General features: G+C 37.9%; 1 protein-coding gene across 1 annotated transcript; it reads right to left on the bottom strand.

Moving 5' to 3' along the window:
• Positions 1-107: 107 nt before the first annotated feature.
• Positions 108-27,457, bottom strand: prkg2l (protein kinase cGMP-dependent 2, like). The gene is made up of 19 exons (XM_065297308.2): positions 27,375-27,457; positions 23,572-24,098; positions 18,096-18,262; positions 17,884-17,997; positions 17,613-17,718; positions 17,273-17,336; positions 17,114-17,191; positions 15,537-15,631; positions 15,232-15,300; positions 14,670-14,768; positions 14,441-14,591; positions 11,689-11,822; positions 10,530-10,619; positions 10,223-10,364; positions 9,853-10,016; positions 5,165-5,287; positions 4,922-4,984; positions 333-399; positions 108-233 (listed from the first exon to the last, which is right to left on the bottom strand). Exons 2-19 carry the CDS (start codon positions 24,054-24,056, stop codon positions 138-140), a joined length of 2,307 nt encoding a protein of 768 aa, XP_065153380.1. The 5' UTR covers positions 24,057-24,098; positions 27,375-27,457; the 3' UTR covers positions 108-137.
• Positions 27,458-27,621: the final 164 nt, after the last annotated feature.

The following is a 27,621-nucleotide window of genomic DNA, read 5'->3' as shown; positions in this document are numbered from 1 at the left end:
AAAAGCTCCAACATTGAAACTGAGGTAACAATACAGTAATTCAATCTCTAGACATGAAATTGTCTTTGAGGATGTAGTGCGGGCCAAAAAAGTCTGAAAGTATTTGAAGAACAAAGTCTCTCAGAAACCACTTGTTCTCAGAAGTCTTTATCCCAGCCAGAAATTTCATCTGGAGGTTCTTCCAGATCAGGGGGAAACATGTCAAAGTGACTGTGATCCAGAGGTCCTTTCAGCTGTGTGAAAACAGAAATAATACAGTAAGTGTGAAAGAACCATTCTCCTTAAATTTAACAATGTCACATGGGTTAAAACAGTGTATTTATATGCTTCACCTCTCTCTTCAAAGGCGATGTCAGCTTCCTTCGTCTTAGTCCCTCCCAGTTGAAACCTTGAAACCACCTGAAAAAAAAGGAAATGAACCAAACCTCGATTTAAACTCAACATCTTTTCAGTTCTTCAGTCAAAGAGACATTCACTATTGAAGTATCCCTGGGGTCTGATGTGCAGTTTACTGGTAATTTTTTTGTATTTACATACTTTTAAGGTTATCCAATATTAAATAATTTGCTTTCAAAAATAAGTTTGATATTTAAATTACATTACAGAGTAAATTTTTAGTAAATTAGTCATTTATACTGGAGTACGTTTCCACAGTTTCCCATCACTTCCTCGTGGTGCTATTCATATTGATGTTTTGGTTTCAACAACAATAGTTAAGAGGTTATATCCTGTATCTTCCATTAAATGTTGAAGATAAAACTCATCAGATCACACATTGTTACCTGATCATGCATATTCATTGCTGTATCCGGAGCGTGCGACTTCATTTGCATAATGTTCTGAACATAATTTTGTGACATAATACAAATGATGTTCAGTTCTTGTGTGCTTTGTGTGTACTATACGTGAATCACTTACTCTTGTGTGATAAAAATACTTAAGCCTAATGAATATGAAAAACAGTGGCTTCTCAGGCCATGTTTACATTAGACCATTTGCGTTTTTAAAACGGCATTTTAAAATGAAAACGATCCTCGTTTATACTGGCATTTTAAAAAGAATCTTCATCCACACTATGCACCACCATAAACGCATGAAACATGACCAATCACATAACTGGCCATGCGCATAAAAGTGTAAAATAACTTATTACTCTAATAATAGCTTACCTTTGCGCGCTTACGCAGCCTAGGGGTGTGCGATATTGACAAAAAGTCATACATGGGTCCTTTGCTGGCAACTATAACAGACACTATTTTTTAACCTATAAAAATGTGTTTGGGAACAGGGCCGGGTCTACGGGGGGGCTGGGGGGGCATTGCCCCCCCAGATTTTCCTTCTGCCCCCCCAAAAATGTCCAGCCAACCTTAAAATAATGGAGTGTCTTTAAACAATAATGTCTTCTTTAGCCAAGCACTAGCGTTTACAGCTTCCGCCCACTCTCATCTGATTAGCTTATTCAAACCTTAGGGGGTGGTTTCCCGGACAGGGATTAGCTTAATCCAGGACTAGGCCTTAGTTTAATTGGGAATATAACTAGTTTTAACAAACATGCCTTACTAAAAACATTACCTGTGTGCATTTTGAGGCAAAACGAAGGACACTGATGTATTTTAAGATATTTAAGTGCAAGTGGTTTTCAGTTTGGACAGCTCTTAAAAATGTTTTAGTCTATGACTAGTCTAATCCCTGTCTGGGAAACCACCTCCATATGTCTTTTCAGCAGTATTTAAGTCACAGGAAAAGCGCTACTGTTCTCTATGACGGTAACTAAAAAAAAACACATCTTTAAAATATATATCAGAAACAATGCAATTTAGTATTACATAAACGTAATAACCCAACACATATTAATTTGTAAAAAGATTTAATAGTAAAACATGCCCAAAATAGCCCCTTATCCTTTCTTGGACTCACCTCATTATTTATTCATTCAAATACAACAGCCAATGGCAAGTCTCCAGCAGCATTTAATGTGTTTGTTTTAGACGTAGTTCTGTTTATTAAAATTTGAATATGCAGTTTGGTTGTGGCATGCTATATAGTAGATATAAATGATATAAGATGGTTATACAGTAAATATACAGTATTGTAACAGCTGAGCATCGCGTGCTGTTTTAAATTCAAATTTTAGCGGTTTTGTCATCGTCATTCATCAGATCATTCAGCTCGCGTTTGAGGAAAACTTCACACGCAAAAATCTACAGACTCTTAAGTTCAGGAGCAACTTTCACTCCGCAAGGTCATCGTAAGGTAAAACGTTGTATTTTATAATGTTGCGTTGTATTATAATATCTAATTTGCTGTGCTATGAACAAAGCAATGTGATTTATCTTTGGTCTCGTCGCGAATCACACTTACAGTATTTTAGGGCTTGTGCTTTTGTCTGGTGCTGTTACAGGATAACCTTTGACGAATTTGTCATGCATGTCAAATTGCATGATGTTTCAAAATATATTATTTAAAGCGTTGTGCTTTGTTGTGATATTTGAGGTTGCTGCAGCAGCATATATGATAGGGTCAGGAATTAATGACAATACAGCTTATCACATATATCACGTTGAAAATACATTATTTTAAATGAAGAAAATGTTTGAGAAGTGGAAATAAAGTTCCTAACAAGTGTTTATTTAGAATAAAGGCATATGTTGGGTAGGGTAGGTATAAGAATGGCTTTAATTTATCTATAAGTGAAATAATAGATTAAATGCAGTGTAAACATTAATAAAATATAGCTATATGTACAGCTTTGTATTCATATCACCTGCTTGCCTGATTTCATTAACTGTGACTAAATGTGTCAAACTAGTGTAATCATTATAACATTATAAATCATTAATCTAATTGCATCTACTTTTAAAATTTGAATGTGCAAAATGACATATAAATGGCCTTTTATTATAAGACATATGCAAAATAATATTGGATTGAAAAAACATTCATAATTTTAGTGTATGAATCATTTTAGTCGAGAAATGGCTGCCCACCCAAAAATCCTGACTGCCCCCCCAGTCCAGCAAGCCTAGTACCGGGCCTGTTTGGGAAAGTCTTATACTGTTCTATCTCCCCCCTACAACATATTAATATGATTAATAGGTTAATTTTGATTTTATAACTAAACAGAAAGGTCTTTATGATTTAAAAAGAAACCATTCAAGTGAACAGTACTAAACAGTAGCGAACTTGAAGCAAAAATAAATTTTAGCAAATGCAAACTTCAATCAAACATAGTAAGAGGTGAAGTATTAATTTAGCCTACCAGAAATGCTTATTGCATTAATTTTTAAAAGTGTGCGAGGTCCGTGCACGTCCTCCGCTAGCAACACAGAAATAGCTATGCTCAAGCGCCTAAACCAGCATTGTATTAATGACGTTGAGTTTATTGTTTTTATTAATTTATATTCACAAAACTTATCAACAAAACATCGATTAAAATTAAGAGACATATTATCTGAAACGAAATTCATTTTAAAGTAGCAAACAAAACTATACAATAGGTGCGTCCCAAATTGCATACTTATGCACTAATCTATGCCATTTTGTGGTTAAAATACTGTAAGTAGTCGGAGCTGATGGTGTAGTAGTTGCAAGTGCACTTTTGCCGACCCTTATTCAAATCCCGGCTTAAGGTCCTTTCCCGATTCTGTTACCTTCTCTCTATCCTGTACTTTACTGTCCTCTCCTGACATACTGTCTATCCAAAATGGCCATAAAAAGCAAACAAATAAATAGTGTAAGTAGTGTGTTCAACTGGAAGCCCGTATTAGACAAGAAGTGAAAGTGAAGTGAGTATTTGCCAATGTATGGTAACCCATACTTGGAATGTGACCTCTGCATTTAACCCATCCAGTGAATAGTGAACACACGCACTGCAAGTCGTGAACACACAAACACCCGGAGCAGTGGGCAGCTATCCCTGCAGCGCCCGGGGAGCAATTAGGGTTAAGGTGCCTTGCTCAAGGGCACCACAGTCGCAACCCGCCGGTCGTGAGCCTCGAACCGGCAACGCTCGGGTTACAAGCCCAACACTCTAACCACTAGGCTACAACTGCAAATGAGGGAGGGAAACATGGTCATTCAGTAATACTGCCGGGTTTCTACAGATACAAAGCTGAATGCTAAATCGGTGAAGTATCCCTTTAAGTATAAGGGGCTTTCCTTGGCATTGATGTTTAGATAATACTCTAATAATGCGTAGTGCGGTGGATGTGATATTAGTAAACTTATCAACATCAGTCGACATGATGTTTGGGGTGACTTATCACGAGGAAAAACTAAGTTTCAGTCACATATCATCGGTTAATAGAAACGTCATCATTTAACTCATCATCATTTAAGTCTTTTGTCGAAATGTAAAAAATAACGCTAAAGTTTTTGCGCAAATCTGCAGTGGAAATGCACCTAGTGACCAAGATTATTGTAAAACAGATAACACTGACATGTACGATTCATGAACTAGCATTGCATTATGCATTTGACATGACATGTCTGGGAAAACTAATACTTCAGGATAGTAAAAAATACTAAAAGTTCAATTTGGGATAATACAACGCTTCTAAAATTCGTACACTAGACGGTTTAGCATATAGTGCACAGTGTATAGTATGCCATTTGGGACTTCAGTGCTTTGTGAATGTCGAAAGCTGTGACTCTTATTTCGGCCATTAATTGCTCCCTCTGTGAATGCACACTGAGGCTCATTTGGCAGGCTGGTTCTGGTAACCATTGTACTGTGGCATACAAAGGAGAAACAGACAGCAAACACCCTCGACAATAGACTACCTGTGATCACACACATGGATCAGTGGTTCAGTGTACTCCCTTGTTTATTAGTGTAAATAAATGAAACGCTTAAAGTACATGAGACAATCTGACATCATAAGGTCAGATTTTCTTTATCAAATCACATTTGTTGACTTACTTGTGTTTCTTGATGTCAACAATGCCATTTTTCTTATTCCCAAGTCTTTCCGCTGGATTAAGTCTAAAGACAGAGAAATGTGTGCTCTTATACTGTACAGGCCCAGACAGAGACAAAGCATATAAACACAAACGGACAGATTCACATGAATACTGACACATAAGCACGGGGAATATTTAGGGAATCACATCTTATGGTCAATAAACTGCAGTGTTTTATGTAATAAGTTTGATAAAGACGTACTTGCAGAGCCTCCGTATGAGATCCTCTGGACGTTTGCTGATCCTCTTGGGAATGTCAACCTTTTCAATGCCATGCAGAACCATAGTGTAGATCCTGATTGGATCAGAGCCTGTGAACGGAGGGCTGAGAGTCGCAGGTGGGATGTTACATTATAGAAAACGCATCATCATTTATATAGCAAGATAAATAAAATGAGCTCCCTTAAAGAAATTGTATTTAAATGGATAGTTTTATTAGTTCACCATCATGTCATTTGAACCTCTAATGTTGTTCTTTGTTCTTCAGAACACAAATGCAGATTTTTTTGTTGTTTTGGGTTTTCTGGCTACTGTGGGAGTGGATGGTGGCTGCCTCGGTAACCATAGAAAACAGAAATCCTCCAAGGTTCAAAAGGACCAAAAGAATTAAATATGTAACTCCACTCGACATATATTTTAAGTGTCCTGAAGACATTTACACCTTGTTGTGTGAATATCACTGTTGTTCCAGTTGTTACACAAAAGTAAATAACCTAAAACTGACTGAACAAAAGTTCAGAAAGAGAGGCTTTCATTAAATAACCAGTCCTTCCAGAAAAAGGTTTTTTGTGATTGTTGCGGGCAAAAATCCTTGATCTTGCGACACCTTTTCCTAAAAAATGCGATGGAATATTTGATGAAATTGCGTGAACTTGCTAAAACTGTGGGAACTTGCAAAAACTGTTTGCAGCTTTTTCAGCTTTTCAAAGAATGTTCACGTCACATAATTACGTCACTTCATACTGCAACAGTGGACATGGCTGCTCTTGTGTGAAGTAAATGCAAAAATTTTAACTCTCTGCTAAGTTACGGTATATGTGACTTTGCTACGAAAATGTGGGGATTATGAAATCATGCAAGCCCTGCATATTTTGTGCGCAGAAATCTGCAATTAAGTGCGGTGTATTTAAAAAGATGCGGCTGCCACATAAATTTGCGAACTTTGGCTGATTATGCATTGAATCATGCGATTGCATAAACGCATTTTCTGGAGGGACTGAATAACGGATTATATTTTAGTTTTCTTTCACCAAACCCTTTTGTATGCCTTCAGGACATAAAATATATGGCATGAGTCAAGTGGATTTATTTAGCACTTTTGGGGCCACCATAGCAACCAAAAAACCCCAAAATGACACACATCTGTGTTTGGGTTTTAAAGGCGGAGTGCACGATTTCTGAAAAACGTCCATCTACCAAAACACACTTGTAGCCAATCAGCAGTAAGGGGCATGTCTACTAAACGACATGGTTGCCTGGGTTGCGTATGTATGGGGCGGGTCTATCAAAAGAAGGTCCAGATTCTATTGTGTTTGTTTAGGTGATTTCATATGTCAATATATGCTGTCAGAGATCACGGACCCCACTTTTAAAGAACAAAGACATTGGGGGATCAAATGACATGAGTGTGGGTAAATAATGACAAAGTAAAAAAAATTTGGTGAACCATTACTTTAAGCTATAAAAGTAATTCTACTTAAGGAAAACATCTATAAAGATTTTATTTTGTAAACTGGAGCTGCTAAATAAACAGTGTCAAAGTAATGCACAGTAATCACAGCAGTGTATATCACAAAGCCCTGTCCTTCATACTCCATTGCAGTGGCAATGCTGACTGAATCCTCAGGCTATGGAGCATCCTCTGGGAACCAATAAAGGTTAATCTTATCTCACACTAGAAGACAATTTACTGTCGTAAAGAGTGCTCTGTACTTTACAACACAGGAGCAGAATATTGTGCACAATGTTTGGCAGCAGCTGTGCCAATTCAGATAGGCCTACAGAACAGATTTTGTCTGGAAATGCTTTGCCCTCCACTTTTTTTCAAAATAGGCATATTTTCCAGCTCCGCTAGAGTAAAAAATATGATTTTTACCGTTTTGAAATCTATTCAGCTGATCTTCGCGGGACCACTTTTAGCATAGCTTAGCATAATCCATTGAATCTGATTAGACCATTAGCATTTTAAAAAAAAGTGTTTCGATATTTTTTCTATTAAAAACTTGAATCTTCTGTAGTTACATCGTGTACTAAGACCGACGGAAAACTTGGTATTAAGATGTGTTTTCACTGATCGGATCACAAGTGGACGAGAGACACACATCACGTTTCCACCTGGTATTTAAATCCGTCTCGTTTGTCCACTTTTGACCGCTTCTGTCTTGAATACTTTGAGGAAGTGGTCTGTGGAGACGGTGGGCGAGTCTCTCTGCTATCATTTAAACGCCAGCGGGAGTAATGATGAGTTTATATGGACGCGAAACTAATATCATAAATCGTATGATTTTGTATCATTTGCTTTTACCCCTGTGATGTTGGGGTTAGGGTTTAATTACTGCTTTTTATAAAAATCTTACATATTTGTACAATTAACTTTGTATGAATTCTTATGAATTAGCCAACTTGTAAAATATCTACAAATTCCCATGAGATCCGACTGGTACATCCTTTTGAATTGTGAGAAAGGCAAGGGAGAATAAACCCCCTGCCCAAAAAAAATGAACAAAAAACAAGCTACTTTTTAAAGTGCTAAAAAATCAAGTTTTATTCTTAAGCCATGTGCAAATTCATCATTCAACACCATTGCTGAGTATTTTATCCATAATATTTGACTTTTCATCGCATTTCCGCGGTATAAAAGCGTCTTGGTTTGTTACGTTACACGTTACCAATCACATTTGAACTCGCACGTGCATGTGCAGTCATGGCCATAGCCAGCTATGAGGTCACCAACGTCCAGACCTCTGTAAATTTTCCATATTAAAAAATAACATTTGAAGTTTTTCCAAATCACTTATGGGGCCCTATTTTAACGATCTAAGCGCATTATCTAAAGCGCACAGCGCAACGTTTCAATGGGCGTGTCCGAATCCACTTTTGCTAATTTAACGACGGGAAAAATGGTTTGTGCGCCGAGCGCATGGTCGAAAAGGGTTGTTCCTATTGTAATGGGAGTATTTTGGGCGTAACGTGCAGTAAACCAATGAGAGACTCAGCTCTCATTCCCTTTAAAAGCAAGTTGTGCTGGCGCTATCGCTTATCCCTATTTAGATGACGGACTTTGTAAACTGAAAAACTAAGCGGAGGAAGACGATCCCCAGTTTAAGATTAATGTTAAATAATTGTGTTGTTTTTCACTTGTATTGAAATTGTTATTTTTTTTATTAAAACCTTTAAAACCCGTTTTCTTTTAGTCATGGAAGTAAAAGAGCAGGCTTTTAATTGCTTTAAATGTATGGCTATCCAATATCATCAAAAAATTATTTACAAGCATGTAAGAAAAGGTTTGTACTCTAAAAATACTTTATTTGTAACAAACAGGAGATAAAGAAATTACAAACGGCTCTATGCGCGTTTCAGCACTTTGGACAGCGTTTTTTTTAGCAAAGAGTTTTTTTTAAGCATGACTTAAAAATGTTTCTCATCCCACCATATCCACAGGTACAGAGTAATCATATACAATAAATCCGTGAGGTAGCATTTAAAAAAACATTTAAAAACAGATGCATTTGTTTAAAGCAAAGCATTTATTTACTTACCAGGCTGCAGGTGAAGCAACTCTTTGCGCCTTCTAACGTCTCATAATTACTCCTCATTTATGTCCAAGAGACTCAATAATAATCTTTTACATTCAATCCTTTAATCTTTCATATTTAAAAGCATTTTTGTGCTGCTGCACATTCATGTACTTTGTGATAAGCAAACCCGCGTTGTCCTCCCGTTTATAGGCGCATACTAATGCGCTCTTTAAATAACATAAAACACATTGCGCCATTGACTTTAGACTTTAGACCAGGTTTTTGTTGGTCAATGGCGTAGTCTATTTTAGTTGCCTCAAAATAGCAACACGCCAACAATGCGCCTGAACACACCTCATTTTCAGACCAGAACGCCCATGGGCGCAAAAGGGGGCGCAAATGCATTTGCTATTTAAACAACGCGGCGCTAAACGTGAAAATTAGGGTGGAAACTAGCGAAAGACACTTGCGTCGCGCATTGCGCTGCATTGCGCCGGGTGTAAGATAGAGCCCTTATTGTCATCCGTATATATAATTAACTTTTGAATAGTTTCTATATAGTTTGGGGTAGAATGACGGAGATTGATTGCTGATACAGAAATCGCAGTGTTGTAAGATCCCATTATTAAAAATCGTAGTGTTATAGCAATTCATGTGACACTGGGATATTTATAAAGTGAGGATTATGTGTTGCTCAGTTTTAAGCGATTTCTCTGATTTATTTCTAAAAGACAAACCCTGGCTACGGCCATGCGTGCAGTGTTGTAACCAGTGTGTACATCCAACCTGTTAACATCAGCGCTAAAAACAATTAGTTCTCCAAACGTGCATTTCATGTATGCATTGTGAAACCAAACTTTGCAGTTATGTGTCTGAAACGACCAAAATTAGCATTTATTTACATGTACGAAAGGGTGGATGGGGACTTATTTACATATTCATATCTAAGGTCCGAGCTGTGCGAATAAGTAGAGGCGGAGACTAATTAGCATATTTATAGATCCGTGTTCACTAAATGAGCGAATTACATTTCAAGTAGTTTTAAAGCATGTAGAAATGACTGTCACAGAAAAAAACTTTACATATGCTCAAAGATGAGTTTTAAGTGATAAAATTATTGACTACAGGGAGACTTTTTATAAAATATGATTACCTGCCGATCAGAAGCTCAAAGATTAGGATCCCCAGAGACCAGCAGTCAGCTCCAAAGTCATGACCTTTATTCATAATGACCTCCGGAGCCACATACTCAGGCGTTCCACAAAACGTCCAAGTCTTCTTACCAAGTCCGATCTTTTTAGCAAAGCCAAAATCAGTCTGAAAAAGCACAGAATTAGATACAGTGAAGGTGAGAAAGACGATATGTGCTTTTGGACTCTTACTTAAACATACCGTGTAAAATAAGTGCTAATTTTGTGCACATTACATTTGCCGTCATGAAATGTTTTATGCACGTCATCGGCTAAACTAACTACTATACAGTACATAGACACATACTGTAAGTACATTTAAATATAACTGACCATTTTGACATAGCCTTCGGCATCCAGCAGCAGATTCTCTGGCTTCAGGTCTCTGTACACGATGCCTGTGCCGTGCAGATAATCGAAAGCCTCCAGCACGCATCCAGTGCAGAATCTGGCAGTAGCTTCATCAAAGCAGCCCCTACATTAAATCAAAACCTCAAGCTCATTTCACAGACCTGCGTATATTTTACATTTACTGAGAAGCTATGAATCATTCATCGATAATCAGTAATGGCTGTGCACGTGATCAAATCATGTTTATCAAAGACAGTGGATTGTAATACGTTTAGCAACCTACACTCACATGTCCCTCAGCACGCTCCATAGCTCTCCTCCCAGACAGACCTCAAGCAGCATATAAACATATTTATCGTCACGAAACGTCCGGAACAATCTGAAAAAAAAACACCAACTGCATTTACATTTATGAATTTGCGAAATAAATGCACAACCCAACACTTTCAAGACTGGGATCCCAAATTATGATTTGGCCTGATCTGCATAAATCTTTTGGTGACCAAGGTGCTTAGATCACCCAGACAGCATGTGCAAACATACAGTATGATGCTTATTCATTCCCATCTTATTCAGCATTACCCAGCTAGCATGCACAAGACTTAGCAGTGTGTTTAAAGGCGTTCTAGCCTTTCGTCCACAAATGCCAGACAGCCGATAAAACCATCTAGAGTACACACTCAAAGACAGGGGCATAAGAAGGGTCTAAAATTTCTCTTTGGGTTTCCTAGCAACATGCAAAACAGAAGTCCCCTGTACAGATGAAAAGCACACTGGGATCATCGCGTCCATTATAAGCCAAGTGTCTATTCTCTCATTCAAGTCTTCATCGATAATCCTATAGCTCAAGTGGTAGAGCACCGTGTTAGCAGGACAAAGGTCACAGGTTCAATTCCCAGGTGACTGCACTCTTAAGTCACTTTGTGGATAAAAGCATCTGCCAAATGCACATTTGTAACATGAGCCTAAGCTATTAAAGATTAATAACAACCTTTGTCACTTCATTCTAAGTAAGACAGGAGTAGCAACTATAGGGTTACCTCCACTGTGGCCTCTTGTCCCTTTGGATAAAAGTGTGCGTGCGCTAAATGATGAATTTCAATTTCAAAGTGGCCACATCAACAGTCAGATTCAATTCAGGTTTAATGCATTAAGCACACTCGGACATCATTCAGCGAATGAAAGCAGCTAGCTAATGTTAATTCAGTGTAAGAGAAAAGATATGGATAGGATTAATTATAATAAGCTTTAGATTAGAAAGGAATACATCTTACATCGTTCATGGCTTTTCTTCTAGAGTTTTAAATTCTCAGAGGACACAGGTGGGCTTTTAGTTACTGCTAATGCAATCAAAACGGTCTAAAATGGAAATAGCATTGCATCTAAAGTATGCCAAATCCTTAATATGAATATCATGAGGCAGGAACGACATATCCATTTACACTGACCTGACAATGAAGTTTGAATTTGTCTGAAGGAGGATATTTTTTTCGGAGTAGATGTGTTCTTGCTGTCTGCTGTCCACAATGTGCTGCTTCTTTATGCACTTTAAAGCAAATGCTGTATCTTCTGTAAGCTTCACCTATAACAATATATATATATATATATATATATATATATATATATATATATATATATATATATATATATATATAAACAAAATATCATTCAACCAGTCATAGACATTAGAGATGTAAATGTGCTCAAGATTATACTACAGTAGACTGCATAGCTTATTCAATGTGAAGTATTAATGTATGTTCACATCACTTCCGTCGAGAGCATCAAAAACCGCTCTGGCTGCCCAGCCAACGACGCTATAGACTTTAATCGGACGCACATGCGTTTCCGCGGTTACACGTCTGGACTGAACTTAAAGGAATATTCAATTTTCTTAAAAGAAAAATCCAGATAATTTACTCACCAGCATGTCATCCAAAATGTTGATGTCTTTCTTTGTTCAGTCAAGAAGAAATTAAGTTTTTTCAGGAAAACATTGCAGGATTTTTCTCATTTTAATGGACTTTAATAGAGCCCAACATTTAATACTTAACTCAACACTTAACAGTTTTTTTCAACAGAGTTTCAAAGGACTTTAAACGATCCCAAACGAGGCATAAGGGTCTTATCTAGCGAAACGATTGTCATTTTTGACAAGAAAAAAAAAAATGCTCTTTTAAACCACAACTTTAAGTCTAGGTCCGGTCCAGCGTGACCTAACGTAAATGCGTAGTGACGTAGGGAGGTCACGTGTTACATATATGTAACGCACATTTGCGGACCATTGTAAACAATAAACTGACACAAAGACATTAATTAGTATCAGTTGACATACAACAACGTAGGAACGGTCCTCGTTCTCAACACTTGTAAACACTGGGGCGGAGTTTCGCGTTCGTCCTCTGTGACCTCTTGACGTTATGACGTATTGCGTGGGGTCACGCTGACGCATCACGACCGGATCTAGACGAGAAGTTGTGGTTTAAAAGTGCATATTTTTTATTTCTCTTGTCAAAAATGACAATCGTTTCGCTAGATAAGGCCCTTATGCCTCGTTTGGGATCGTTTAGAGTCCGTTGAAACTCCGTTGAAAAAAACTGTTAAGTGTTGAGTTAAAGGGATACTTCACAGATTTAGCATTCAGCTTTGTATCTGTAGAAACCCGGCAGTATTACTGAATGACCATGTTTCCCTCCCTCATTTCCCCCTGAGAGGAGAGATATCTGCATTTTGGTTCTGCAAAAAAGTCCTCCGATGATGTAATATGACGATTTTTGCATCATCGGAGGACTTTTTTGCAGAACCAAAATGCAGATATCTCTCCTCTCAGGGGGAAATGAGGGAGGGAAACATGGTCATTCAGTAATACTGCCGGGTTTCTACAGATACAAAGCTGAATGCTAAATCGGTGAAGTATCCCTTTAAGTGTTAAGTGTTGGGCTCTATTAAAGTTCATTAAAATGAGAAAAATCCTGGAATGTTTTCCTCAAAAAACATAATTTCTTCTTGACTGAACAAAGAAAGACATCAACATTTTGGATGACATGGTGGTGAGTAAATTATATGGATTTTTCTTATAAGAAAATTGAATATTCCTTCAACCTCCGTGGTCTCATTTGTAAAGCATGCGTATGCACAGATTTGATCGTAATGTGTGCGTACGCAAAAATCAACGACAAAGTCCATATTTTGACAAGGAAAATTTCTTAGCAACATGGCAGGGTCTGAGCAGACGTACGCCCTTTTGCTTGTCCGATTGCTGCAGGTTTTTGGAAATATAAGCCATTCTTGCTGCTCGAAAAGGACATTTCATAAGACTTTTTTAAGATGTTAAATAAATCTTTGGTGTCCTCAGAGTACGTATGTAAAGTTTTGGCTCAAAATAGCATATAGATCATTTATTATAGCATGTTAAAATTGTCCCTTTGTAGGTGTGAGCAAAAATGTGCCATTTTTGGGTGTCCTTTAAAATGCAAATGAGCTGATCTCTGCACTAAATGGCAGTGCCGTGGTTGGATTAAGGGGCGGTATTAACCCCCTTCTGACATCACAAGGGTAGCCAAATTTCAATGACCTATTTTTTGACCAAAGGTTTACCAAAACAAAGTTATTGGGTAGTTTTTTCTCACATGTTCTAGGTTGATATAAGCAATGGGGACCCAATTATAGGACTTAAACATGAAAAAAGTCAGATTTTTATGAAAGGCGGAGATCTTCAACAGGACAGCTGTGCACAATTTCAAGCTCATTTGCAATTTATAGATTTCAGGTCTGAAAGTACGGCAAACGTGCGGTTTCTATGAATACATTAAATTTATAAATCACACATGCGCGCTTTTGAGATATGATGTTAAGCAGCAGTATCTATGCAGCATGAGGCCCATAGATATGTATAATAAAGGCTAGATGTCTCGCCCGCGCGGCTGGCCAATTGAGTGGAACGTCCGCATTTGGCGGCCATCTTACCACAGGGCGATCGCTCACTCGTAGCATTGTGCTTTAATGGTGCATGCACTTTTACTGACCTTAACTTGCTTAATTTGCTACCGATTTTCAAACGGTTTGGTTTGTTATAAACGTCAATGACCTGTGTACATTTTCCATTTACAAACAAATAAAACCAGAATCAGTGCATCAACTGTATATCCAGTACATCCTAGATGCATAGTGTACTTTATGATGTAGGGGTTCAAATCTAACCAGTTCCACTCGGCCAAAGCCTCCCATCCCCAATGTAGCAACTATTTGCAGCTCTTTCAGGAACGTGCTGCAGGACAAAGCAGCTGCCCTCTCCCTCAGTCTTCTGATCTCTGCCGCTTCAGGACTGCAGTCATACAGTGGTGACTGAGACCTGTGTGCAGATCATCTGAGTGTGAGAGTCACATACAGAAATGAAGTCATTCTGTAAACGTATGTGAGATGTTCTTACGATGCGTTTCTCCTCTCATCGCTCAGAGAGAGCTGTTCAACATACTCCCTCAGATAGGCCTGCAGCTCCTCATACGTCCCCACCATCTGATTAAAGTTACTGTTGAAATACAGAACACTTGTCACAATGAAAACTGTAATATTCAATTACTTTTTTGTTCTTTTCTGAATATTTACTTTAATACTTGCTTCTGACCACACAAAAAATATTGTAGTATAATTTTGTATTTAGTATAGTAAGCTGTAGTAAATTGTAATATACTGTAGTATATTACAGTAAGTACTGTACTTTGTTAATGTATATTACAGGATTTTGTAGTATTAACTATAGAGAAAAACTGTAGTAAGTAATGTTTATGCTTTAATATTTATGGTAAGGTTCAAAAACACTTATGTAAGTTAAACAGTATACCACAGTGTTTATTTTTTTCATTTGAGTGCTGTAAGATTCCTGAGAAAATAAAGGAGTAGTTTTCAATAAATTGGTATTGAGAAACCTTACATTTCACTGCTATTAGGATTGACTACTAACATTTTGGTATTGTGGGAGAAAAGTGACTTACTCTCTATCCACCACCAAACACTGTGTGTCATTTTCCTTTGCAATGATATTAGCCGAGCGGACATCCTCACTGAAATGAAATTACAAGACACGCGTAATGTTGTTGTGCCATTTTGGAGATACATGTGATAAAAACTGACATTGGCTCACTCCCTATTGAAAGCACTCCATCTGTACTTTAAACAAATTCTGAAACAATGTTAAATAACAAATGACAAAATGTGACGAAGTGGGAAATTTTTATGAATTGAGTTGTTCCAAGTTACCATAAGATGTGTTGCTATGAGCTGACTATTGTTATCAAACCTTATGAGAGCTTTTTCCCCAAAGTAATCACCAACACCAAGAGTCTTGATCTCTTGAGGTTCAGAAAAGCCGTCAGCAGTCTGTGTTACAGAAACCTGTCAAAAGAACAAAAAAACTTTTGTTTAATAGTCCATGAGTAGGTCTTATTGAGTACATACTGTCACAGTAAGCAGTTTCGGATTAATATAAGTAATGTGCAGTCTGATCGTACAGTTATGCATTGGGCTGAAGCTTTGATCCATAGCGACAGTGTAGTTTTTGAAACGCTTTACTGTAGCTATGATTTGAACTAAGATAATCTACTTGTTGTTTATTTATTTTGTTATCAGAAATTAACTACTCTAAAAGGATTCTGTTTTTATAGATTTTTTGCGGAGTTTACTGGAAGTTACGTTTTGTATAAAATGTATAAAGTTTATGATTAAAATATGAAATTATAAGTAGATTTTATATTTAATTTTAATATTTTCAAATCTGTTATTAAATATAAGTTATTATAAGTACTGTATTCTCCAGACTATAATTCACACTTTTTTCATAGTTTGGTGGGTCCTGGAACTTATATAGGATATGCATGTGACGTCACCTTCGGCGAAAGTGACTGCGGTTACGGCCACTGAGTGGCAAAAAGTCTGAGCGACAGCATTAGCATAGCGTGAAAAACGCGTCTAAAATGGGAAAAGTAGTTGTGTGATCGACTGTGCTGACAGATTCAACAAAAATTTGGAGCAGTCTTTTTCCAGACTGAAAAAAAAACACTCAAAGGAGTTAAGTAAATCAGTAGTAATATTCATGTTATGTAAAATTTTGGGATAAAATCCTATAAAAATACACCAATGAATACTCTTATTTTGTGTAAAATTCAAACATATATGTCAGGAAAAGCAATGTCTGGACATATATGCCAATGTCCACAGACTACTGGTTGTTTGGAACGTTGTTAGGGTCACTGTTAAGGCCAACTAAATTCAATTTTAGCTGATAATAGTCAGTTTTACTGTACCGTTAAATGTTATGCCACTCAACAGGGTGAGCTCGGGCGCGTGAAAAATTTATGTCGTTGCATACCCTTAATAGTCAGGTGCGACTTAGAATTATTTCATGTAAATAATTGTTTATGTTACTTTAACATTTACGGACACCTATTCAGTCGGCTGTTCTGTGTGCTATTGTTTAGTTAAATAACTTGCCTTTCCAGATTAAATATCTGTTCTTCGGCTTGGATTTTGTGAAATCATTTTCTAAATAAATGCGGTGTATAGTCCAGTGCGACTTATATATGTTATTTCCCCCTCAAAACACATATTTGACTGATGCGACTTATACTCCGGAGTGACTTATAGTTTTTTTCAATAAAAAAATAGTTTCTATTTTTATTTTTGAAAAACACATTTTTGTAAACATATTTAAAAATATATTTCAGTAAAAAAAAAAGTATATTTTGAAATATATTTAAAATTATATATGTATAATTATAAGTATGTTATAAATATATAATTGCCTTATGAGCACAGCTGCTGTTGTTTATAAGAACAATATAAACTCATTAGAAAATGAATGTTGACAGCAATGCTTACCTCTCCTTTTGCTATGATGAAGAACGTGTTTCCTTCCTCACCCTCACGAATGATATACTCCCCTTTATCAAAATAATCCTATAAGAGAGAAGTCAAACATGAACACAGTACAAACAAATGATAAAAGTGTAAAGGCAAAATAAAACACTGGATACTTACAACTTCAAGACAGTCGACAATTTTGGCAAGTTTCTCCTCTGGCAGGTCTCTTAACAATGATACACTAAAATAGATGAAATTATATTTAATGTTTCCAAAGAAGTGCAGCATTTTGAAATCTGTGAAAATTAACTACCAAAAAGGTTTTCCCTTCAGTCATTTTACAAAAACAATTTATTATGCAGTGATGCAAATATTTAGTGGTCTACAAGCATTCAAAACAGCAGTGATTCTGCATGAATCTATAACCACTTTTCTCAGAAATGTGTGTTTATGTGTGTGTGTGTGTGTGAATGTGTTTTGTGTTGCACATTCACAAATATTATTGGTATAAATGCACCTGCGCAGGAAGCTGAAGTACTCTTCATGTCTGGCCTGAGTGGATCTCATCATGATACTTTGAAACGTTTGCCTGTCCAGAGCCCAGATGTGCGACTGAGTCACAGCTAATCAAACACAATCACCATCAGTTCCACTTCACACATCAACTGTATGACATCAATCCAACATCTACACCACGAGTGGATCAGCAATAATAAAGTAACAAAAGTAAAATCATTATTATGAGGAATGAATCTTCCCTTCCTTATCTTCATCAGTACCAAACACACCTTTGACTGTAGCAGTTCTTTTGCAGTTATAAAGGATAGCCAACTCCCCAAAGGCCGTCCCAGGACGCATCTGACCCAGTAGCTTGCCATTCTGTATCACCTCTAATAAACCCTCTAGACACAGAGAGAGATTCATGAAATATAAAAGAAATAACAGCAGTGAATGAACATGAAGGAATGAGATGCAGATGTCAAGAAGATTTGGTATTTACCTGCGAGCACATAAAGGAAGTTCCCAGGTTCTCCCTCCTGAATAACCAGCTGCTCGGCAGCGTAGATCTTCTCATACATGCAGTCCACCATCTCTCGAGTGTGCTGAGTCTCCAGTGTCTTCAGAAAGTCATTGTTCATGATGGCTTCATTGATCAGTTTCTTAGTGCTACAGGTAGAAGGAGTTTAGAAAATGCACAAGATCTAAAGCACCTAATGTTATCTGTAAAGTAACGTGATAAACTGAATACTTGAACAATACTGTTCTGTTACTGTATATGCCAGGAATTATTCTTATATAACTTACTATTATTTATCTTGACAAAAGATTAGTTGCTACAAATGGACTGCATTTATACTGTATAGCACTTTCATAGACCAATGCTCATTCAAAGTGCTTTACAAGTTGTCTCACATTCACTCACTCACTCATACAGCGATGGCGGTGTCAGCCATGCAAGGCACCATCCAGCTCGTAAGGAATCTTGCTCAAGGACACCTCGACACTTGGTCAGGTGGAGCCAGGGATTGAACCACCAACCTTCCAATTTGTAGACAACCTACGTGAACCACTGAGCCACTGCCGCCTCAAATACAACTTATAAAATGAAGTTTACTTTTTCAACTTTAGAGATGAGTTGTTATAACTTATAAAATATAGTCAAGATAAAAAATAGTGAGTTAAAATTAATTGTAATTTTTTGTTGATTCAGGCAGCAAATATTTTTTTAGAGTGGAAACAAAGAAATTTGTTTTACTTAGTGCAAAGGAGTATGCCCTAAACATGGTCAATGTAAAAAATTTTTATTTTTGATTGGTGAACTTTAGTGCAGAATATTATGTATCACTGTATTCACTGTAAAAATGATTTGTTGGTTCAATTTAAACAAGATACATTGTTGCCTTAAAATTTTGAGTTAATGCAACTTAAAAATATTAGCTGACAAAAAAACGTTTTTGAGTTAATTTAGGGGTGGTTTCTCAGACAGGGATTATTTTAAGACAGGACTAGGCCTTAGTTTAATTTAATTTATTAAATGATTAATTTATAACTAGTTGTAACAAACATGCCTTCCTAAAACATCACTTGTGTGCATTTTTAGGCAAAACAAAGCACACTAATATATTTTAAGATATGTCAGTGCAAGTTGTTTTCAGTTTGGACAACTCTCACATTTATTTTAGAGCGTTTTCATATCTGTAGTTCGGTTCATTTGGTCCAGACCCAAAGCAAAAATTAAAGTGACTTTTTTAGCAGTTTTGGTTCCTTTTCAAGACACACTGATTGCTCTGATACGCACCAGTTGAAACGAACCAAAATTCTGTCATGTGGTAATATCAACATCACTCATTGGCCACATGTATTTGAGCGTATTTCCTAAACTGGTTCTCGATTGGTCAGAATCAACGTGCGCGAAATTCCAAGGAACTCCGGAAGTAAACAAAAAGAAGGATAATACAGCAGATACCGTGGACATACGTCTGCGTGCTGTAATTATGTCTCCGTGGTTGTTATACATAGTTTGTATTCAGCACTCAAGACAAACTGTTTATTTCCAGAATGAATCGCGGACGCGGCTTAAAAACAACTTTTAATGCACTACGAACGCCGAAGACACCAAATTTCTGAGGCTCCACCCGCACCTCCTCGCAACTCCAGGGGTGCGTATCACTCCAGTTTTAGACACGCACTCGCGAACTTCCCTTAACACTTCCCCTCGGGGGAATCCCTGTCGCCATTTTGAAGTGCGTTCCACTTTGTATGGACAGACCCTCGCTCCCTCGATTTTGATCTACTTCATATGTACACTTCAGGCAGCTCCCTATCCCACAATGCATCACGATTGTGACGTCACTTCAGCAACTCATGCTTTGCACATGGAGGGGGCGGTCTCCACTTTCCATGTGATCAAGGGCTAAGGGCGATCCATTTGAACCTACTTCAAGTGTTTCAGCAGTAGTGGGCACTCGTACAACGTAAGCAATGACGTACATCCGAGTGAACGAGCCTGAGGGAAGTTAGCGAGGGAAGTTCATAAAAAACGAACTGGAACGCAGGGCAGGTATGTCCGCGATCTGTCATTGTGCTAATATTGCTAATAGAAACTGTCAACAAACACTTCCTCATCTGATAATGCACTGCGCAGCTGACTACGGCAGCTGGTTTAGTCCAAAATGCGCAGATCTTTTGCAGTTAGGTCGATTAGGTCTCGGATCGTGTTCTCACCACAAACGAACCGCTCCAGAGTTCGTTTGAAAGCGTACCCTTCAAGGTGGTCTCGGTCCGCTTGTTTGGTCCGCTTTTGGTGCACACCAGAGTTCGATTGCTGCATTCTCACCTGCCCAAACGAACCGCACCAATTGAGCAATCGAACTCTGGTACGATTCAACCGAACTAAACAAGGCAGGTGTGAAAACACCCTTAGTCTAGGACTAGTCTAATCCCTGTCCGGGAAACCACCCCTAAATGTTTTTAAAGTGCGTCTTGCAGGTTAACCACCACTGTCGATTAATGGGTACATAAATCACTCAAGATATGTGTATAATTTTTAAAATGTCTCAAAAATGGTCTTAAAGACCACTTTTTTTTACGTTTTTGGTATTAACGGTTTTTTTACGCAATTCTGCGATGACGTCACGTTGGGGAGAAGTGAAGGAAGCCTCAGCCAGAGCCATAGAGATAGATGAGACATTTATTGCTGTTTAATACTTACGTATACAATTTGGAAATCATATATACATCGTAGTAAATATATAATGTGTTATACTGCAAAGTTACCATGATAATTATTATTTATGATATCTGTGGAAATAAATAAAACTTCGCAAATCTGCTGATTTGATCCATTCATGTCCTGACCACCAGGCTAGAGATTTTTAAACATCCTTAATCCACACTTACTAGTCTATCAAATAATATCTCAAATATATTGTTTTGTGAAATAAAAGAATGCTTTGTTATATTGTTTATGCGATAACGAATCACACGATCATTTTATACGCAGCAGTCAGCAGCTGCAGCACACTCGGATCCGACCGCATACATACTGTAATAAACAGGCTTTCAGCGGCTTTTTACATCACGACAGACTATGCCATTTGAGGAGGAACCGCTCATTGATCACCGTATTTTTATAAATCCTGTACATGTTTGGACCTGCCGAACAGGTTGAGGACTTTCATATACTTTGTTTAGCAGAGAGGTTGAGCAGTTTGACCAGCGGGCTGCGGGAACCGGCGCCCATCACGCCGCCAGACTGTGTTAACTCGAAATGTATAACTATTATCAGATCGACCCACCTGGAAAGTCCCGACTCTCTCGATTGCCATTCCGCTACTGGCTGTAAGAAAGTGAGTGCGTTTGGGTCGCTGGTCCCCGCGAACAGATGTGACGTGCCTCACTCACCTTCCTGGATTAGAGACATGCTGCCAAAACCGTTTGTGCTGAAGATCGCATAAAGTTACACCCATTTCAGGCAGGATTATGGACCCCCTCAAGCCAGCATGCATGAGTATGTTAATTGTTTGTTTACTTTCTACACGAAGATATGCTAAAGTTATGCTATCTGGCTGTCTGTCTGCCTATCTCTCTATACTAGCCTATCCATCTGTCTGTCTGTCTGTCTGTCTGTCTGTCTGTCTGTCTGTCTGTCTATCTATCTATCTATCTATCTATAATCTGCGCTATCAGAACTGTACTTTACTCGTCTTTCTATAGTCATTCTCAATTCTCTCAATGCGGCTTTGGGAAATTCTCTCCCCAGCGTGACGTCATACAGTGCGTTGTGGGGGAAAGGAGAATCATTGCAAACCGCTGTACTTTTTCATACTTTTTCGGGTTTTGTGATACCCAACAACATAAAATACAATGGATAACAGTTTAAATGTTTATTATCAACAAGCAAATTGCACAAATTCGTTGAAAAATTTTACCTGCAAATCGCCCTTTAAGTTGAATTAACAAAAAATTTTAATGCAGTCAGGTAACTTTTTGTTGAACCAATGCATCTTTTTTACAGTGCTGGTTGCCTTAAGATTTTGAATTAATTTGAAATAAAAATTATACTGTTTTTCAATATTTTACTATGTTCTTACCTCAACTTAGATGAATTAATACATACCTATCTTTATTCAAAGCGAGCACTTATTGTTTGTACAGCGTGTCGTGAATGTGTTAGCATTAAGTTCAAATTCATTCCTTAGGATCCAAACAGGGATTAATTTGGAAGCTGCAAACTAAGTGCTCTTCCGCCATACAATATAGTTCTCATTTTTAGCTGCTTAAAAAAAAATTGCATGTTTTATTTTATGCTACCATACTTACTCGTGTAACTACTCATGTAACAGTCAGTCTGGGGCTAGGCTTAATGCTAACACATTCACGATGCGCTGTACAAAGATTAAGTGCATATTCAAAAAAAAAGATATGTATGTATTAATTCGTCTAAATTGAGGTAAGAACATAGTAAAATATTGAAAAACTGTGATGTTTTCCTCTAAGCCTAAGGCAACCAGGTAACTTACTTTTATAAGTTGAGCCAACATTTTTTTTACAGTGGTCTTTTAAGAAGTAATTGATCCAAAGTCCTTTCTGTTAATTTCCAGGTACAAATAAAAAATGCCAGATTCTCACCCGATATTTAGGTCTTCTTTGTATTATTACTTATAATAATTGTTAATGTGATGACATATTTCTATTCATAATGAACTGATTGTAAAACAGTTTGCTGAAATAAGTGGTTAAGTGTTTGTGTGATATGATGCAATGTTATGTTAGAGATGCTCCATCAGGGCAGATTGAAGAAGAGGTGTTGAATAATGCATGATTCACAACACTTCACAAACTATTGACGTTGTAAAGAGATATCACTTCTGATTTTTCCTCCCTATAGGCATTTTAATTTGAGCTTAAGCTAGATTTGTGATTTATTAAATAATGTTATCATTATTTGATATGGGAATCAAAAGGGGGGGGGGGGGGGTTAGGATTCAGTGCTTATCTGTTGCCAGAGCCGTTCTCCAATGTTGTGAGTTTTGTTTCATTCATATTTTGATTCTATATGAAGATGAAAAAATTATGACTTTTTTGTGTGAACTAACTTTTAATTAACCTTCTTAACTAAATATAACGAGAAACATCCCAATAAACTAAATTGGAAGACACATCCGTATTTGGCCTGTCTGTTACATATTATCATCTAAAACGGCAAGGTCTATCCGTTGACGTAAAATGTATCTTATGAATGAATTATTGCATGAGATCTGCAGACTGGCATCAAGAGCGTGTTTTATTAAAACAGTAATGATTCCTGTCCGTGCATACAGATGACCCTTCCTTTGTGTTCTCTTACCGCTCCATCCCCTCGGGAGTGTGTTATGGAAATCCAGGCTTTTAAGTCCACTCTACAAAGGATTGGGCTAAACCTTACTCCTGACTCCATTATGAAAGAAAGAATTCAAGGTTTTCGTCACACTTACCCAGAGTCTTTGCGTAAGTGTGCCCTCTGATCTGTAGAGATGTGATGGACCCTGTGGTCGTAACAGAAGTGTCCTGATGTAGGTTCGGCTGAAACTCCCTCTTTGGCCTTGAGGCGTCTATGCACCTCAACGGCAACTCTGTGGAACCTCGTGGAGCCCTGGTTGATCACACTGAGCAACCTGCAGCTCTGCCTCGGAGGGGCCGGCGGTGAACGTCCCAGGTTGTTATATCCAATAGCATCCTGGAGCTTATCGATCTGAGACACCTTTGTCTCCAGCTCCCTTTGAAGGCTCTGCAACCTCTTTTCCTGAGCGCGGAGCTCCTGGTCTCTCCATGCCAACTCGTCCTCCAGCTGGGCGATCCTCATCTTCAGGGGCTCGGTTGACTCCCATACGGTGGTTTCTTTTATACTTGAGGCCAGACAGGTCTCCTCTAGCCGAGGGGCTTTGATCGAACCGTTCCCCATGATCAGAGAGTGCACCATAGAGAGGCCTTTGAGCTTAAAGATTTGTCTACAGGTTGGTCACTGAAATCAGAAGAAATGATACAGCAAGTTTTCAACCAAAGCAGGGTTATGCTTGAAAAATATTAAGCTCCTACAAACTTAAAAACGTAACAAATACTGCACAGTGAAGTTAGTTTTTTTAACCCCGACTGCCTTGATTGAAAACATTTTTTTAGATTATTTTTTAAAGAGCACCAGTAGATATAGTGTTAGCAATCTTCACATGTTTGTTGCTTTAAAGGTGGTGTGTGTGAATTTAAGCAGCATCTAGTGGTGAGATTGTGAATTGCAACCAACAGCTAACCCCTCAATTTCAAAACGCATACACTCTAAAAACAGCTGGGTTATTTTTGACCCATAATGGGCAAATATTGGACAGAACACACAGCTGGGTAAATGTTGACCCAATGCTGGGTTGTTTTAATAATAATTATAATAATTAATTCCTTACATTTATATAGCGCTTTTCTCAGTACTCAAAGCGCTTTACATATGAACGGGGGAAACTCCTCAACCACCACCAATGTGCAGCATCCACCTGGATGATGCGACGCCGGCCATATTGCACCAGAACGCTCACCACACACCAGCTTATTAGTGGAGAGGAGACCGAGTGATATAGCCAATTAGTATGAGGGATGATTAGTAGGCCAATGGGCAAGTTTGGCCAGGATGCCGGGGCACATCCCTACTCTTTTTCGAAGGACATCCTGGGATTTTTAATGACCACAGAGAGTCAGGACCTCGGTTTAACGTCTCATCCGAAGGACGGTGCTTTTTTGACAGTAGTGTCCCCATCACTATACTGGGGTGTTAGGACCCACACAGACCACAGGGTGAACACCACTACCAGCAGCAACCTGGTTTTTCCCAAGTGGTCTCCCATCCAAGTACTGACCAGGCTCAGCCCTGCTTAGCAAGCAGTTGGCTTTAACCCAACTGCTGGGTTATTATACCCCATGGTTGCATAACAGCAACCCAACATTGGGTCATTTTTAACCCAGCATGTGTATGTTAGCGGCCATAGGACAAACACGTCATCGTCTGAGACAATGTAGGGACGAAATGCGCTCTATAGAGCAGTTTGTCCGTTTAGGGCTACTGTAGAAACATGACGGTGACTTTCATGTAACTGTGTGTTCACACCAGACGCGGAAGAGGCACGTTTAACAACGGGAACAATGGTTTGTGCTCCGAGCACATGGTCGAAAAGGGTAGGTCCTTTTTTTTAATGAGTAATGGGAGTATTTTGGACGTAACGTGCAATAAACCAATGAGAGTCTCAGCTCTCATCCCCTTTAAAATCCAGTTGTGCTGGCGCTATGTCTAATCCCTATTTAGATGACGGACTTTGTAAACTGAAAAACTAAGTGGAGGAAGAAGATCCCCAGTTTAAGATTAATGTTAAATAATTGTGTTGTTTTTCACTTGTATTGAAATTGTTATTTTTTTATTAAAACCTTTAAAACCCGTTTTCTTTTAGTCATGGAAGTAAAAAAGCAGGCTTATAATTGCTTTTAATGTATGGCTATCCAATATCATCAAAAAATAATTTACAAGTATGTAAGAAAAGGTTTGTACTCTAAAAATACTTTATTTGTAACAAACACGAGATAAAGAATTTACAAACGGCTCTCAGCACGTTTCAGCACTTGGACAGCATCAGTTTTTTTTAAGCATTACTTAAAAATGTTTCTCATCCCACCGGTCATATCCACAGGTACGAGTCATCGTATACAATAAATAATTTCATTTCATATTACTAATGCGCTCTTTAAATAACAAAAAACATATTGCGCCTTTAAACCAGGTTTTTGTTGGTCAATGGCGAAGTCTATTTTAGTCGTCTCAAAATAGCAACGCGCCAACAATGTGCCTGAACGCACCTCGTTTTCAGACCAGAACGCCCATGGGCGCAAAAGGGGGTGCAAATGCATTTGCTATTTAAACAACGTGGCGCTAAACGTGAAAATGATATTTGCGCAGGGTGGAAACTAGCAAAAGACACTTGCCACACGCGTATTGCTTCATTGGCGCGTGAAATTCTAGTCATTCGAGACTTATATAGCTCAAATTAAGTAAACTCATCAGATGTTCGACTTGTTTGACCTCCTCACTCTTACAGACAAAATCCTTTTAATTCCTGTAAAAGTATGAAGATGTCTTGTGTAGTGATGATGATTGTCCTCCATATTTGTTTGTTTTTCTGCCTCCGCTCGCTTCCTGTAATCACGTCACTATTAGAGCAAGCTCCGAAAATCCGCCAACGTTCAGATTTTTCAAGTTCAATTCGCGCCATCCACGCTAACCACGCCACAGGATGCCTATTCGCATCTTTGCATTGACTTAACATGTAAATCACTCAGGCTTGCTGCCGCCTCTTCCGCGTCTGGTGTGAACGCACCATAAGGGGACCCGCGGTGTATATAGATTAAAACAGCTCATTTTCAGGTAATAAAAACAATACAGTTCATTATGTAAGGTCTTTATACACCACTGATAATATAGATAGATTATATTGAATTTCTGTCAAGAGATCCTTCTAAAAGTTACACATTGCACCTTTAAGACAGTGGCTCTCAAACTTTTCATTAAGTGCCCATGCCTTCGTGCCCCACCCCAAATAAAATTCATGACATAAAACAATCTCAAACTTAAAACATAAATTAAACAGAAGATATTAAATGATCCAATGCAGTGCTGTTGGTTAGTAGCCTTATTTTTCTGAGGTTTAATTACACAGAATTTATGATAAATGAATGCATTTTATAAAATGTCATAAAATTGGGCCCCCCTGACAGCATCAGCCCCCCATGTTGGAGAACCACTGCATGGAGCGGAAATTCCCATTTAGTCTAGAAAAGCTCATCATGCTTCTAAATAATATAACATTAATTTATTATTAAAAATTCTAACAATTATTTAAAGCATAGCCTACCTACAAAAGACATAAATGTTACACTTTCTTCTATATCTGCTTAAATTAACTCATTAACATTATATGGAGTGCAGTTAACGTTTACTCATAAAGAGACTGCAGACTAAAAATCATAAAGTTATTGGTTACAAATAAAATACATTTAAAACCCAGGCTAGATCTGAACACAAGACAGTTTATTCACACTTTTCCTGTGGTAACGTTTGGTTTAAAGATACAAACACTTTGACGTTTCACGTTCAACCCCACCGTCTAAATTACTGTAATTGTATCAAACCGGAATGACAAAAAATATGACCTAAGTTAGCTATTAAACGAGATGAAATCCAAGAGATAGGCAGATTATGAATTGTACTCACCAGCTGTTAGCGTGCTGTGTAGTTTGTTCATGAAAGATGCGATGAGAGTCTGAGGACAGCAGCATGCAACAGCAGCATCAGTGTAATACAAAGATAGAGATGCTGTAGATGCGTTCATAGTGTGTAGAAGATGACAAATGAACTCTAGTGACCTCTAGCGGTCGCATCATTACATAGCATTGTTACTTTATTGTTTGAATGTACAGTACATTAATGCCACAGCAAACGGCATCTACAATGTCATATA

Source organism: Paramisgurnus dabryanus, chromosome 20, assembly GCF_030506205.2.
Source record: "Paramisgurnus dabryanus chromosome 20, PD_genome_1.1, whole genome shotgun sequence".
In the NCBI taxonomy this organism is placed as follows: domain Eukaryota; kingdom Metazoa; phylum Chordata; class Actinopteri; order Cypriniformes; family Cobitidae; genus Paramisgurnus; species Paramisgurnus dabryanus.
Note: the sequence above shows the minus strand (reverse complement) of the source record. Positions and strands in the feature narration are given on the sequence as shown.

Excerpts from the sequence above, each read along its gene's own strand:
- prkg2l (XM_065297308.2), bottom strand. The coding sequence starts at position 24,056 with ATGGTGCACTCTCTGATCATGGGGAACGGTTCGATCAAAGCCCCTCGG. Across the intron at positions 17,192-17,272 it reads TTGTCGACTGTCTTGAAGTT|GATTATTTTGATAAAGGGGA; the intron begins GTAAGTATCCAG and ends TCTCTCTTATAG. Across the intron at positions 5,288-9,852 it reads TTTGAGCTTCTGATCGGCAG|CCCTCCGTTCACAGGCTCTG; the intron begins GTAATCATATTT and ends TGCGACTCTCAG.